This window comes from Macrosteles quadrilineatus, unplaced genomic scaffold (assembly GCF_028750875.1).
Source record: "Macrosteles quadrilineatus isolate MER2022 unplaced genomic scaffold, UCM_ALF_1.0 Scaffold_3__2_contigs__length_128488019, whole genome shotgun sequence".
Lineage (NCBI taxonomy): Eukaryota > Metazoa > Arthropoda > Insecta > Hemiptera > Cicadellidae > Macrosteles > Macrosteles quadrilineatus.
In genome coordinates, this window is record NW_026542596.1 from 56,528,198 (window position 1) to 56,545,357 (window position 17,160).

Below are 17,160 nucleotides of genomic sequence, written 5' to 3' on the forward strand. Positions count from 1 at the left end.
GTTTGTAATATGCAGTTATGCTCAGTTAGTTATGACGTAATAAGGGGATTAAAAGCTTAAAAGTATGTAGTTTCTTTACTTTGATGTATTTCCTTTGGTTATCAAATCTGTCAAACCCAGCCGAAAGCCGTTAAAACACATCTTTGCGCAATTACAAAACCATGATTGGTTATTGATTTTTCTCCTCTTTTCTCTTTTTTAATTAGGAAATACCAAGATAAGCTTCTAATAATTTTATCTTTGTGGTTATATACTTGTTGAAGTTGTATTTGATCCGTTGTTTAGGATCTTTTAGGGCGTCAGCTAAAAATCATTGTTTTGAAATTTCAATGAAAGTATAGCTCAAACATGATATATTAACATGTATTTCATTGTAGCTTACTCAAAGCTCATTTTATTGTATTCCAAAAGTTCAACAGCACTTTGTCTTTACAAAATTCAACCAAAACTAAAGGTCATCAGCTTGTATTTTCGACTTGGAGCACTTAACAGTACATTATTCTATTTGACACTATTCTGTTCTGTATGTTTTAAAAACTTGACCATTTATGACCAAAAATGATTTTCAAATAGATCATACTAAAAATTACATTATATTGTATTTTTTACAATTACCATTATCTAAGCTTTAATTCTTGACGTTTTATTCAAAACTTCAGCACACATCATCTCTCTTTGCGAACAACACTCTCATAGATTTTTATCAGGGAAAACTTAATTTGTTTCCTTGGTATTTTGGTATTATATCAACCACGCCTAATAATTAAAACCTAACCTAACCAGGGTGGACTATGTTTTAGGTTACGAAGATTTTGTTTTTTAAACTTTTCAAAATCTTATTTCGAAGTCGATTTATCGGTGTGGTCGGTCTAATACCAAAGTACCGGTATATTTTACCTAATAATTAACATGAAGGTTTTTTTTTATATGCACTGTATGTTGTTAAACAATTCAACTAACATTTCAGAGACAAACTGGTTACTCACTGGTGTAGCCCTCGCCTGGTACGTATTTGTCCGGTGAGCCGCTGATCTTGAGCTGGAAGCGGTTGTCCGCCGGTATCTTGGGGGAGACATGACCCTCGGGGGTGCGATCACAGCGATGGCCCAGGGAGGAAGTGGTCAAGAGGAGGAGAAGAAGAATCACCCAGGGGCTGGTGGCAGTACCTCCTAGCATAATGTGCCTGAAACAAGCAGTAAAAGTTAACTCAGTTTCGTGCAGTGGAGGTTCAAATATATTTAAACATAACTCAATTTCTTCACAGTAATGCCGGGCACCCGTGAGCTCAGTATAGCTCAAATTAGGGTTTGGACACCATTTCCTAAAATGCTTTCGGTCTGCCTTCTTTGTAAATACCGTGAGAGAAGACAGTAAAAAAATATGAGTTAAAAATCATCTTATTGTACTGGGTTCTCTCAATATTCTTACAAAATGTAGGCAAATAATAGGAAATAACATGTAATATAAAATTATCTAACAAATGAAGGTCTATTAACTCCTGAACATCGTAGCTTCGTAGCTTCATTATGATGTCGTTGCAGTACAATACAAGATACCATAACATAAAATTCAATTACCAGATTAAACTAGGTTCAAAACTTGGTGAGGTGCATTTATTGGCTCTTATTCGATTGTAACATTAAAAATTAATTTCCCTACTGAATTACCCTAACGATAAAACATATAAAAATTAATTTCACTGTAACAAGTTACACAACCTACTGTTTGACTAGTAAACACTAAACACTATTAATATGTAGTTTAAACAAGTCATTAACACATAGGATCTTTGTATGATTTTCAATGGTTTGGTTTAGTTTTTCCTTGTTTTCATTATTATTTCCCCTGGTAAGCCAACACTTTGGTGTTAGAGCTATTATAGGGTTGAATTTGCACAATTCAAATACAAGAAACCATTGGAGCACCTTGTGCTTGTAAACTAGACATTGCTTTTTTAGACCATTCCCTACAATAACTTATCACTGCATTCAACCCCCCCCCCTCCTCCCACCCATGTGAGTTACACTATCTCATAGAACAAATCAGTAGTTTATGGCAAGTGATGTTTCATTATTTAACAAACAAAAAACATCTTTTTACTTTTGTAATCTTAGCCCTCATCCTTATGTTGCATTAAGCATTAGCCTCATGTTGGATCATTTTTTAAACGACTTGTCATAAAGTGTGATATGGGGTGAGTAAATGACAGCAGCAGTTTAAGGTGAAAGACCAAGCTTGGAGGCAAGGGAAATTGTCCGTGAACAGTCTATAATACAGTCTTGCAGGTCATCGCCCTAAAATGAAACTGTAGTTGAGATTTTATCCTCGGGTTTACAGATTGGTGTTTCTTATATTAAAAAATATTGTTGAAAGAATGTGAAATATTCATTTCTTATTAGTTTAATTGTGTGTGTGTGTAGTAAGAGGATGATTCTAATTTAACCTTCTAACAAGTTGAAATGTTATTGTCGTTTTAATTCATTGAAATTATATGATCAAAACTAGGTTCCTTTTATCTGCATTAGCTTATTATTTATTTTATTTTATTTTATTATTTTATTATTCATTCACTCTTATTTAAGTGAGACGTTAACATTTTATTGAACCTCGTTAGTTTACTAAAATGACTATTAATTGAAAAAATGTGAAATTGTTTATTCTACATTATTTTTATAGAATATTTTGGGAGTCAAATTTGTATACTACTATAATGCTACTATCTTTAAGCATACATTACGAATAACTCCACCATCTTCTCATATAAGAACAAGTAAATACGAAATACCTCGGTTAATCCAAGACAGAAATTAACTAGAATCAATCACATAAAATCCTAGAGATTTTGTTATGTTTTTTAGGTATTAAAAGCTTGCATTATGGATTTAATTGTTTGCTGTCCATGCAAACAAATCCTTTAGTATTAAAAATAACAACAACAAACCAATATATAAAATTGTTAACCTTGGGAATTGTAACATTGATATGAAATCCCAACTCTTTGTTGTTGTTTGGTTTCGTTTTTTATGCGTTAAAAAAGGACCAAGTAATATTATTTACATATTAAGACAACAAAAAAAGTCTTTTCTAAGAACTACAACGACTTCAATAAAAAGTATTATTATCAAAGATGTTCACCCCTCTTACATTAGAGCTAGAATGATAAATAGACATACTAATTAATCATATGCCTTATAGACCATCCTTAACACAAAGTTATGTTAACGCATGTTTCTCTATGCTGAGTACGTAATAGGACTAAAACAAATGGGTGAAACTCAAAATTCACAAATTATCCAAAAAGAAAACTTTAAGTTTACTAGTTCACTAAAACGTAATTATTTTGAAACACAAATAAAAACGAGCTTCATATTTAAAAAAATGTATAACATAACAACTTTTTCAAATTAAATCGTTATTTGTGTAGTGTAATTTTGTGGTTAAAGAATTAATTATGAAATAAATTTGTTATTCTATTCTTAGCAAATTTACATCCTTACTTTGAGCGAATTTCCCATATAGGGAATAAGCTATCACCGTAGTACTCAGGGTAACACCTGGACCCGGGACTGATTTATTTTTTCGTGTTGAGGTCCCTAGACGCCAAAAACACCATCCGTTTGAATTCATATATTGTATATATATTTATATACGTGTCCGTTAACCACGATAACTCAAGCCAAAATTATCTAATTATGATGAAATTTGGTATAAACTTGTAAAACTACGTTCATTTAAACGAGTCCGCTAACCAGCATGATTGGATAATGGAAACGGGGGTTTATGGGGGGTTTTATTGGGTAGAAATTGGTTTTTCCCATTTTGACGCTAAAAACATACAATTTTGCAATTTATTTCAAAACTATTTTGTAGAGCTTAAAAAAGCAAATAATTTAGTATACTGAAGTGTTATCATGTGCCTTATGGTTACGGAGAAAATTCCAAAATATTGTAAATTAAAAATCCCCATGTTATTCTTATAGAGGATAAGTAAACTGTTTTAATTTGCTTGTTTATGAACATATTTTGATCAATGTATCAATCAATGTATGATCAATGTATTTCATACTTAACTATTAACATTTCACCCACCAAACCTCCCCTGTTGCAGCAAACCTAATTACTCGTTAAACCAATTCAATTTAAATAGGAAATAAATAAATGTGATATTTTTAAGGTGATATTTTAGTATAAATCCAATCAGGCAAATGGAAATTTGCTTAATCTGCAGGTTTGCTGCGGTGGGGGTATTTTAAACTGTTATCAATTTTTACCAAGTGATATTTCAATGATTTATCAACATCATAAGAATTATTTCTGTTTAGAATCGACCATATTGACCTGGCCTTGACCAAATGATAAGCGACTCGCTCTGATTCTATCCAAGCTTAATTAAGTACGCGCTGTTAATGAAGTTTAAAATCTGTCTTTGGTAGTAATGTTATGGAGTTGAGCAGATTGAAAGTAACCATAAGACTTGACAAATGTATAACTCAATGTTTAACCCACATGAGTATAATAGTATAATTTCCCCATTTTACTATTTTATTAGGATTTGCTCTATTTAGTTACAAACTAAGGTTGTCGAGTCAGATCGTTCATCAGATAAGCATTAACGTAACGGAACAATGATTAATAGAAAACCATAGTTTAATCTAGAGCATATTATCCACAAAGTCAATAAAAAGTATATGAGTTTGCAAAGCCAAAGCTAACGTAAGCTCGCTCTAAATTGCAGAATGTAAAAGAAAAGCTGGAATATTTCTTTTTGAAGCCCGTTATTTGCAGTATGGCCATGTACCACAAAAGAGACCGACTTTAATATCTTCTTTAACCTTGCATCCATCACATTTAAATATGTTGCCCCTTTGCTCGACGTTATGTCTAAAATAAATATATAGCTTTTTACAGAAACCCTTTTAACAAAACATACTTAAAATTTATTTTTGTCACTTTTCTTAAAAAATAACAAAAAAGTATTCACACCTTAATTTATCTATCAGGTCTAGTGCAGTACAAAAATGGAGAAAAATATGAAATAGTTTGTTGCAAAATACTAAAACTGTATTTTTTTTATTAAACAATATACGTTATTTTATGTGAATGAAAAATGGAACCAAATAATAGACCTATTGGTGGACCAATTTATACAGGGTTTTCCGTAAAATTTCAGTAATTTATATTGTATGTTTCTGCTTATTATTAGTAACATTTTTACAATAAATTTTATAGTGGTAATAGGACAGTCAACCGTTTGGGGTATCATTGAAACACACGGTGAATGTTTGATTTTGACATCAAATATTTTCAAAATTAAATTTTAATTGAAGTAGGATATATCTAAAAAACTTTAAATCGTTTAGTTACAACCTAAACATAGTAATTGTCTTTGGTTGAAGAACGTGAATAAATTACACTTAATAATTATTAATCACAAAATCGTTATTTATGGATTTTAGTAATACTTTCTTTAAAGGTACAAATTCAATTGGATCCAAGTTGTTTAAAGTGTTTGATAACGCTGCATAACTATATGCAGTCGATAACCTTAACACACAGGCAAATATATTTCATAATACAGTAATGAAAAGAGTGTACCCACTAATTGCATAATGTACATTTAATGGAACACATACAGAGATTTGTAGCTAATTCAATCCATGGCTGATAATTGAGGTTTAAATAATTGTACTTATTTTTTTAGTTTAATTGGTTATTTATGACTTAGTGTTGATTATTGTAGTTGATTGTACCATATTCTTATTTAGGTATTTCAACATTCAACGTGTGTTCATAGTGGGTGTACAATGTTCTAAAGTTTGTTAATTATATTATTTTGTTTTTAGGAAATGATTAAAAAACAAACTTATTTAAACTCACAATTTTAGTATCATTTTCAAATGGGCTTAGTTATTCTGCATGACCCACATTATTTTCCTAGTGAATATGGATATAGTAAGTGGTGTAGGCTATATTTAGTCCCAGTGGTTCAGATAACACCATAAGCAGAAAATTTTGGTATATAGAAAACCACTGGTTTTGCAGATGAAGGGAACTTCCTTTAAAATAAAGATCTTCACTTCGTCAGTCAAAAGTCGTATTAAATTACTTATTTCTAACCAAAACTAAAAAACTTTACTAGTGAGTTCCCGTTTATAACATTTCTGAGAAGAATAAGGAGGAGAAAGAACTATCCACCAAGACCAATAACTCTTCCTGAGAAAATTTAACCCTCGCCTTTTAAGTGAGGCAGGCCAAAATTACAAAACTCTTAACAGGCTACAAGCGTTTACTGTCAATTTGTAATTCACAAATTACATTTAAATAGTTTTAATTCTAGTTTCCCTAAAATATTTATTCACGATTCAGAACATATTGTTTACACTTCTATTATACGATATTGGAAGTGGCCATTAATTTGTATCAAAAGACGTATTTACTCACTTTTACACAAAGTTTAATTACCGAAGGACCAAATTATGCCGATTTAATTTTTTAACGAACATGTTTTATGGTTTTGCAGTGCTTTATAGTATGTTTACAGAACATAGTACCTGAAAAGTAACATTTTTACCTCATATGACGGACTTCAGGTTCGAGATTGGCCTCTTTTTTCACACTGTTTTCGCAGTCACCTTGGATTGTAATTTAGGCTATATCATAAAGGCACTTCATTGGTTTGATATCATAACTCAGTTGTCTATTGTTATGAGCAGTTTAATTTTTATTAACATGTGTGCCTTTTAACAACCCACTAAATTAATTAAGTAATCAGCCCTTATAATCCTATTAAAACTTTGGCCTACTGTCCGAGTCTTGTCATAACTTGAGATACCAAAGTTGCGAAAGCTTAACTTACTCAACCGATAATAGTCCATCGAACTTCCTACTCCATTAAATAATTATTATCAAAGCTTTAGCGATTTTCCAAGCTAATCTAAAAAACCCGTGCAGGACTTTATTTACAACCTGTCCATTCTATAAGCTTTCCAACCATATGCTACACTATTGAGGTTTAGATATAATTTGTAATAGGTTACGTACCTTGGTCCGTCTTTAGACTTATTTAAGGACCAAGGTACGTAACCTATTATATATTCGAATATCAGTCTTGGTGGCAAAGATGTTTAAAAAAGTTAAGATATAATTTTATTTGTTTTAATGGTTTGAATAATAGAAAGCATGAAACATTCTTTGATGTTTAAACTGAAAGCAAAATACAAGTTTTGCTTATTACATGCCGACTTGCTACGTTTTAAATGTTAAAGACACCATGTTTAGTAGTCTTCAAACCACCAAAGCGTCCATAGCCGACCCAAATCCCGATAGTTGAGCATATAGTTGGAAAGCTTATAGAATGTCGCAGTTTCAAACATATTTTGCCACATTCCTGTATAGAGGGTGTAGAAAAGTGGTTAAAGACCATTTTTTTTTCAAACACCTTAATTTTCATCTTTGAGTCTATTTACAAAGGATTTTTTACTACCGCAACTCCGTCATTTTCTATTATTCTTATTCAAAATTTAATGTAGAACACATGAATGACATTATCTACTCAAATACTTTTACAGGTAGTTGAGAAACCACTGTATTATACTTCTTTGGGAAGCCAATTTTTAGACTTGGGACCTCTTATATGCATCATCACACTTCATTTACTTTGTACACCGAAAAACTTTTGTCACACTGAGTACCAATCACCCTGTATATATAATCAGCAGATCTCAGTCACAAATAAAGCTGTAATCTAATTTTTCAAGCACTCACTTAAAATGCACGCCGTAAAATTCCAAGGTTCTTATATATTTTTGAAAGTTACCTAAACAGGTTTTTAATAATAATATAGTGTTAATGTGTAGTAATATTTAATATTTTGAAAGTCAATTACATCACGTCGCCAGCTCAATAAGGTTAAGCGAGGGCGTATTTGTCAGCGAATCCCCACGGTGCCAGGGATGGGGGGAAACCTTTAAACATCAAGAATGCTTTCTTAGGTGTAATCTTCCCCTTGCCTTTGAAGTGTCACTGTTATATTGCCAGAGAGAAGTTAATTTTACTCTTTAACATAAAAGGATGTATAATGCGATAGAAGTGGCGTAAAAGCTTGGAAATATTACATGCTGATTAACTCAAAACAACTTTAGTGTTGGTAGATTTTCAATTTATATTACAAGATGAATATTTCAACCTTATCTGTGATTATAAAAACTTGTTAACCTAGTTATCTACCACAGATTTAACAAACATATCTGTCATCCTTGTGGTTTGATTAAAGCCTTAGGGTATGATTCTATCATGTATAGAGCGTTTGATATTTACTATTTATTTATTTTTAATTAAACCACATAAGGCTATATATTTTTCCTACAGTTACCTAACAATGTGCATGTTCTCTCACTGATTTGAGAAAGGAAAGTGGCCAATTCGCTCATCAGTGAGACAATGTTAACATTGTCTCACTGTAATTACTTTGTCTCACTCCAGATTTGCAGCGTGAAGGCACGAAATAGTGAGCGCGTAACATGCATGCAGGCAACGTCGTATGCGCGCGAAATACGTTGGCAGCACTGGCTGTAAATCAGCTGGTCAGCTGTTGTACTGTTGTATTTGTCACTTCACATTAAATGTTATATTAAAAGTTCACTTCTGTGTAAAAATAGGTTATGTTTCTTCACCAATTTATTTGTTTTATGGTAACTGTAGGAAAAGTATAATGTGCAACTCGAGTTCAATTACAATTGCCTCACTCGAGAAACCATTCCTCACTCGCCTACGGCTCGTGAGTAAGGATTTCTCTCGAGTGAGTCAATTGCTTACTTTTCTCACTAGTTGCACAAATAACTATTTCCTATCAAACCTAACATACTCTTACATTAACAATATTTGTATTTTTGTATGTATGTATGTATTTCTTCAAAATGATCTCGAAAACGGCTCCGACGATTGCCTTAAAATGTTGTAAATACTTTATACTTGGCCTACAAACGTGTTTACTGCAGTTATAACTACCAAAGAAAAAAAATATTCTGTAAAAATAAAATTTAAAGTCAATTTTAACATTGGCCTTTTGGGTTGCCAAGTAACTATGTTGATTAAATAAAATAACAAGGAAAAAGTAAGCCTAAGACTTTTAACATGTGTTTAAGCCATGCACAGTATATTAGCAAATTACAAAATACAGTACAAAGGAAAAACATAAGATGTTACTATTGAGCAAAGATTACACTGAAGCTTACTAGATATAAGGGTACAATGGAAATAAACTATACTGATCCATGGCTCGGTTCCAGGTACTTGTCCTCTTATAAGACTAATTAGTAAAGTTTAAACCGTAAAATAAGGATAAAAAATACAAGAAGAGAAAAAGAAGAAATGAAGAAATCTACGTTTGTAAACAATCAGAATCGTCAATTAAACACACTTCAGAACAGCCTTAAAATAATATGAACATAAAGTCAGTGCCAATACTTTTGGAATAGAATTTTTATAAGATACCTGCTTATATACCATTCGACGAAATAAATAGCTGAATTTTGTACATTATCTATAGTTTGTATTAAAAAATTATCACCATGTAATTCAATCTTCTGATTTTTGCATTTTTTATTATTTTTGTTGTGTTCTAAATTAATAGTGTTTGAACCTTATACTTTATGCATTTGAAACTTCATATAAAACTCTAACAAAATTAACAAATGTCGGTTTAAATGTTTATTTGTTTCAGGTTTCAAGTTAAATATATATAGTTTACATTTTTCACTATTGCACAAGTTTGACAAAATTACATACACACTGAAATTAATCTAAAAAATGTAAAAGTCAATTACCTTTATTTCCGCGTATCTACAAAATGGATTTATCAAATCTCATTTTACTTATAAATCTTTATCATCGTATCCAGATAATAGGAAATTCTACAATAAACATTTTTACTCGCAAAGAAGGAGTTTCTTTGACACTTTCATGAGTGGAGTTTTTACTTCGAGGGAGAAGAACGATATTTGTCCAAGTGTTTATTTTCTGCCATTCCCTGTTTGTCTAGACCCCGACCACACCACTTTAACTTCATCTCTCTTGATCAAATACTTTCTAGAATTTTTAATTTAAAATCTAGTGAAGTATATTTGTGTAATTTAATTTAAAGTATATACGAATTACACTCTATATATTATAGTATTATGCATTACCGGAAGATAATGCAGCTTTTATATGGATATTGTAACCGTTTATAGAAAAGCGCACTATAAACTTTTGAATTATTTTTGCTGCGTTGTCCTATACTTTGTTATAGGCTAAAATCTTGTTTCTAAGTTTGCTAGCCTAATGATCTCTGATTATTAAAAGGTTTTTTACACCATCGATGCATATTATGTAATAAGTAAGGCACAACAAACTAAATTACCATCAAAGAAATCAAAAATAAAATAATGTACAATTATTGCAAGAAAAAATGATTTTGTTAAAACGTTACAAGAAGTATTAAAAATGTAACTGTTATTTCGGCAATCCACAGAAAGGCAAACACGCCTTTCGTACGGCTGACGAGATTATTAATTACGTATTATTAATAAAGGAGCTATGTTACCTTTGGAAGATACAAGGTACCTTTTGGCAAAGTGGGTTATTGAATTTGAGGAGTTATCTTAGCTATGTACTTGTAAAATATCATTAAATACAGTGTTAAATGAGGCAGCTCACTTCGAAGAAAATTTTACGTGAAGAGTTAATCAAAACGCAGAGCTATAGTAGGTTACAATTTACTACTAGTATCTGTTTAATCACAACTTCATATACTTCATGGTTAAATTAATATGTTAAAGATATTGTTTTAAAAGGATAGCGTGACTATGGAGATTATTGACAACATTTGACCTTCCAGGATTTCTTTTGTAACAAACCTGTATGATATTAGAACTGAACTACCTTTTCAACTGCTTTCATCGTCAAAGGGTTTGACGTTACAAAAGATCAAAATGCTGTAAGACTGGAGAAAATCGTATTTTCTGGAAGGGGAAACTACTGGAGTGCAGTTAGTGATACAGTTGATCGAATACACAAAGTGTAGCAAATGTTATTTATATAAGATTTCTTTTATCGTAATACAATGCATATTACAAATAATATCTGTAATACAAATAATTGTATGTAACATACAAATAATATCTGTAAAGAGATCCCGGGTTCGAATCCTACCAATTAAAATTTGCTTTAATCTTCGTGATAAATTCAGTGCCGGTTAGTCAAGAGATCCACGTTACTAGATAGGAAAATTGGATTAGATTTGTAGAAAAGGAGGACCTTATTTATACTATAAAGAAATACTTTCACTAAGGGATCGGTTAAGGGACCATTTCGTGAGGTTACTGTCACGGAGATTTGAGTTCAAATATTGCTAAAGGCTATTTGCTTTTAGTCATGTTGTATTGTGTTGTATAAGCCCGTAATTCACAGCCCACTTTAGGTTGCATTTTTACCTATCAAGCAAAAAATATACATCTTTATTTCATGATAATTAACTATGCTTGTATAAAATTAGAACTCTCACCACTACCAATTATTGGATATTTTTCAATTCATGATTGTGCTGTTTTTCATTTATGGTTACTGTTATTGCTTTTGTTGTTGTTTGAGTTTGGTTTGTTGTTACCAGAAGCAACATTTTAACTTTTTTTGTAAGGGAACGGTCCAAACCCTGGTATTGTTCCTATCTAACGTCAACCTTTTTGTTAGGTAGCATCATTAATTCATAGCCCAATAACAAATAACACCTGGGTCTAAAACGATATCGCTTGGATTCGAACCAACGACCTTCAGATTTGAAGGTGACAACTATAACCAATTGGCTACCCAGACAATCTCGTATGTTTTTTACAACATTTGTGGCTAAAAATTAGTAAACGAACACAACCAATTTAAACGACATGTGGACCTGACGGGATGCGGATACCAGTTTTGGCAGTTTATATTTGGAATGTACGCCCCGCGATCGACTCTGGAATATGGCCCTTCTTGGTAGCTGAATGTATAATGAATGAATGAATAAATCACTTTCGCTTTATCCTTTCTATTTATTACTACACTATTCATTCAATTTAAATATATAGTCAATTGTGTTACTAAATAACTTCTTGAACAGCATTGTACGTGTTATTAAATTTACGGAAAGTAAATAAAAGAAAAGTCTTATAACACTTAAAACATATATTTACGCTTATACTGTTACTCACAAGACGGTAAATATACAAAACAGATGGTAAGTGGTTTCGACCAGATGTGACAGATGTACAGTGGTGCGACCACTTACCATCTGTTTTGTATATTTACCGTCTTGTGAGTAACAGTATAAGCGTAAATATATGTTTTAAGTGTTATAAGACGTTTCTTTTATTTACTTTCCGTAAATTGTGTTATTTATTTCATGTAATCGTGTTAACCATGCAATTGTATGTATAGTATTTCCCTACATTCACTCTACATCTTTAATATGTTTACAATATGATACAATAAACAATCAGTGTAGCGATATTGTATCATTTCATGTAAAATACCTGCTATAAAAATAGCTAGGATCTGGTGATTGAAGCGGAAGGTTCCTGCCCTGAGGACTTGAATTAAAATCCCGCCATTCAACAATCAATTTAAATTATAACCTCCCGGTGATCATGCGACGTTAAACGTACGTAACTGTAAATCGAATCAACCTAACCATTTATATCCTTCATATCCTTCCGAGTAATGCTATGTGACGTCATGAATCGGTGGTTAGGAATCCACCATTTGATGGATGGTCACATATATTTTTTTTAATGGATCTTCTCGGCGAGAAGAATTATCTTTGAATTGAACATACATACCTTAACTACAAACAGTGAAGTTGTTTGAGAATCACCATTACCGAACAAACATGTTTTTCACAATAGTATATTTCGTACCTTTGGCCGAAAATGAATTCGAAATGAATGAAATGGCCAAAATGAAACCTATTTGCCGAAGAAGTCGAGAACTTAAAACTATCGAGAGTTGTAAAACCAGTCCGTGGTACGAACGCCATTTTTCACAAGACTATACCCTATTACCACTATTCGTCACAATAATAATGCACACTGATAGTCAACACAACTATAACTTTAAGGTTATGTAAAAAAATAATTTGAGGAATCAGAAGAATAATAATAAACAGTTGCTAGGCAGCGTATACAATAAACAAATTCGATTACAATGTTATGGATACTGATTGTGTTTTTAATATGCATTCATGTTTTAAAAAAAGTTAGGGGACAGCTGATTTTGTAACCCTAGGGATGTAAAAACCTGCTCGGTCCCCAAATGACGATGACAACTGGCATGGCCAGCAAAACGTAACTTTTAACTACCAATTAACGTATGTAAAACAGCCGAAAACATCATATTGTGGTGAAAACTAATTAACACACTTTTGGGTTATATAAAACATGAAACATGTCACTTCATAGAAAAGATATTAATTTCAGGGTGCTCAGCTGTTTTTAATTTACTACATACTATAAATACGTGTGAATTTATTTACTGAATCTTCCCAATTCGGCTTACTACAATTTTGACCTGTATGAGTCATAAATGAGCCAGATAATGCAAGCTAAATATAATTATAAAGTTGGCTCAATAAACTCCATCTCTTAGAGTTTGATACAAGTTACAAACGTGAAACTTGTGAACAAGACTTGGTTATTATGTTGAAGTTTGTACCTCTATACAGATGAGGCGGAATTAAATCCAAGTTAACCGCAAGCATCACAGGCAATGGGAGGTTCAAATTAAATAGAATATCAAATTGTAGGTTTCATAGAAAAATTATTACTTTTATTTCCATATATTGAAGCGTTTCTAGACAATAAGAGTCCTGCAAACTCAGCGCAATGTGGACTGGAAGGGTGCCGAGTTTGTGAAATGCTGGGTTATCGGGAACTAGGGTTAAAAATAAGAACAATAAAATTTTTAAGCTGTTTAAGTGCCTTTTGTATTTATATTTATATTACAAATCAGTATTAAGTCATCAGATATAGTACAACAAATCCTCGGTACGAGCTGCGAATGATTTGACTTGAGCTGGCTTGAGTCCATGTTTTACTCGGAATCAAAAAATCACTAATTTTCTGAGCCAGGTGATGGCCGAGTTATCCAGACTGCCGGATGAAAAATTTATCGAGTGCAGCAAATGCAGTTTGCACTTGCGTTATACATTATATTTTTTCTACAGTTACTATAAAGCATATAAATAATTAGTCTTTCAAACACTATACAACACGTTTTTTAGGTTAGGTTAAATCCAAACAATGAACGAAATGGGAAAAGCTGCACCAGCTGATCGTAGTCTTAATATCTTTAAGTGTTGCCAACTTATTTTCAAGCGAAGGCTGCACGGATTACGTGCATAATAAAAAGCACTCTGCTCTATGTTTATTTTATGTAAAGTAAATAAATAAATAAATAAATAAAAATGTCTTTATTCAGCGTTTCTCTGGTACACCAGCTTTTCAGAACAACTTTCGTCACTATGCTAAACATCTTATTCAATAATCAATTATACATAACAATTTGAAATTTTTTACAAAACAATTCAACATATCAATGTGGTCGTTATACACTTAGACAATAATTACAATTTTTTTAAAAAGATATCTTTAAGTTTTTCTTTAAATGTTTTGCTAGATGCAACAACCTTCAGGCCGTCGGGTAGACCATTGTACAACGAGGGACCAAAATATGAGAAGCTCTTCCTCCCAAGCTCTAGAGAAACTCTTGGGAGGTGAAGCCTCCCACCATGACGTGTCCTTCGCTGGGAAACCTCATCGCGAAGAGAAAGCCTCTCGCGTAAATAGTCGGGCTCACAAAGTGACAACACTCGGTGGGTCATGCAGCACGTCAACAACCTGCACATGGCTTCAACGGGAAGCAGACTAGCTACTTCTCGAAAGGGAGAGACATGATCAAATTTGTTCAAACAGAAAATGAACCGGATTGTGGAGTTTTGCAGACGTTGCAAACGATACATGTCTTCCCGAGAAATGCTATTGCCATATGCAGGGAAGCAGTAGTAAAATACTGACAGTATTAGTGACTGCACGAGCTGAAGTTTTGCAGCCTCAGGCAACAAGCCTCTGAACCTATACAAACCTCTTAGTCTCCCTAAGGCTCGCTGGGAAACAAAGGTGACATGATCGGAGAAATTCAGGCATCTGTCAATCACGACGCCAAGAGTCTTTGCCTTCTCACACACTACCAGACTCCGGCCGTCGAGACAGACAGACACTCCATCATCTCTCAAGGTCTGCACTTTGTCCAGAGGCGCTGTATGTAAGACAGTGCACTTATCGGGGTTCAGTTTGAGCCCATTGGCAAATGACCACTTGGAGATACTCTTCAGGTCAGCGTTGAGTTTGTCAATTGCTTCTTTCATGAAAACAGGCTCAAAAGACAAGTGCAACTGAGAATCGTCTGCATACAAATGTGCCGTAGAGTTTTTTACACAGTTAGGGAAGTCAGCTGTGTAAAGTGTGTAGAGAACAGGGCCCAAGCAGCTGCCTTGAGGAACACCCCGTTGTTTGACGAGGGGTTCTGATGTCTCGTTTCCAAGTCTAGTAACCTGTAGTCGGTCGATGAGATACGATCGAATCCAGGTAGTGATTTCATAGCTAAATCCAAAATAGTGCATTTTAGCAATCAGCATGTCATGATCCATTGAGTCGAATGCCTTAGAGTAGTCAAGCATAACCAGTGAACTGTATCTACCTTTATCTTTAGCATCAATCATATCACTAAAGAGATTTGTCAACGCAGTACAGGTACTATGGTTCTTTCTGAACCCTGACTGCAATTTAGGTAATTTAGGTAAAAAACTGTGCGCCAAAGTAAGGCTTTCTGTACGATAATCTGTGCAAGGAAGCTAACTGTGTCGGGTGACTGTAGGAAAACGCAATTTATATACCGGTGACGTAAGTGGTATGATGCAATTATATAGGGAAGAGAGAGCTTGGCTAGTCTTAAAGCGCAGGGCTTCGGTCCCAGAAGTCCCGAGTTCAAATTCCACCAATATAAGTATTATCGATGTGATAATGGTGCAACCCTCTAGGCCTAAAGCCTAAAGTAATGAAAAACAGTTCCAGGCTAAAAACCTCACATAAATATGTAAAAATAAGACTTTTTGCAGAAAATTGGTCTTGACTTTACGTATTCAGGTGCAAATCCCAAACCTAAGTTGGTATTGGTTCATATCGAGCTAACTAGTACTAACTAACTATCTTAATATTGGTTCTACACTCACATGATTGAACTGGGATCCTAATTCTGTCACTGAGTGTTAAAATCTGTTATTTAGTGAGACGTAGTCGAATGCGGGATTTTCGTGTAAGTACGTTAAATCTTACCGGGTGAGTAACGTACGATACTTTACATCATACTATACAGAAAATAATTGGTACATTTTAAACACATAACCCAATTTATTTAGGACACAACATAAATTATAATACTTTTATGTAACAGAAAATAAAATAGGCCGTTGCAGTTCATTTCATCAGCTGACTAAGTGCACGGTAAAAGTACTTAACGTTACTTTCCTTGTTTAGGCATGGTAAAGGGCAACTTTCCAGCCAATCAATACGGATGGAAAAGTACCTGTTTCTGTGTAGTATGATGTAAAAAATATCATCAAAACGAAACGAGAACTTTAGGAATTCTTCTTGTATTATAACAACTATTTCTTCTTTGTGCAATAAGATATTACAATTCAAGTTTCTTGTCTCTTTCAAAGGTTTATTTTATGATCGGAAAGGTCAAGTTTTAAATGTGAGAACGTGAATCAGATCAAAGGAAGGATTAAATCTCTTGGCAAAGCTGAGAAAACTATTTCAAGACAAAAATGTAACCAAGCAATTTAACCTAACTGAGCAGTCGTAGAAGAAACAATTTCTAAATTATTTTCCTTAATTTTCTTTAGGCCATCTGTTGTTCTTGTGTATATTTTATTAACTTCCTGTATTTTTGTATGTGTTAAATGAAATTATTTTATGTGTGTCTTATCTTCCAAAACAAATTTGAAGCAGAGAAGGATTTCACCAACAATGGGCGCCCGCATGAAACTTATCCTGTTCATAGATAGGATAGATTAAAGGAGTGTCTTTAAGT

General features: G+C 33.0%; 1 protein-coding gene across 3 annotated transcripts in view; it reads right to left on the minus strand.

The window, feature by feature from the left end:
* LOC128989779 (spondin-1-like) overlaps positions 1-17,160 on the minus strand; it is a 75,940-nt gene that overhangs the window by 44,436 nt on the left and 14,344 nt on the right. For all 3 annotated transcript variants that reach the window (XM_054411823.1, XM_054411822.1, XM_054411824.1), the window contains exon 2: positions 987-1,183. In XM_054411823.1, the coding sequence (XP_054267798.1) occupies positions 987-1,176 (190 nt within the window). In that variant the 5' untranslated portion in view covers positions 1,177-1,183. The remainder of the gene's footprint in view (positions 1-986; positions 1,184-17,160) is intronic.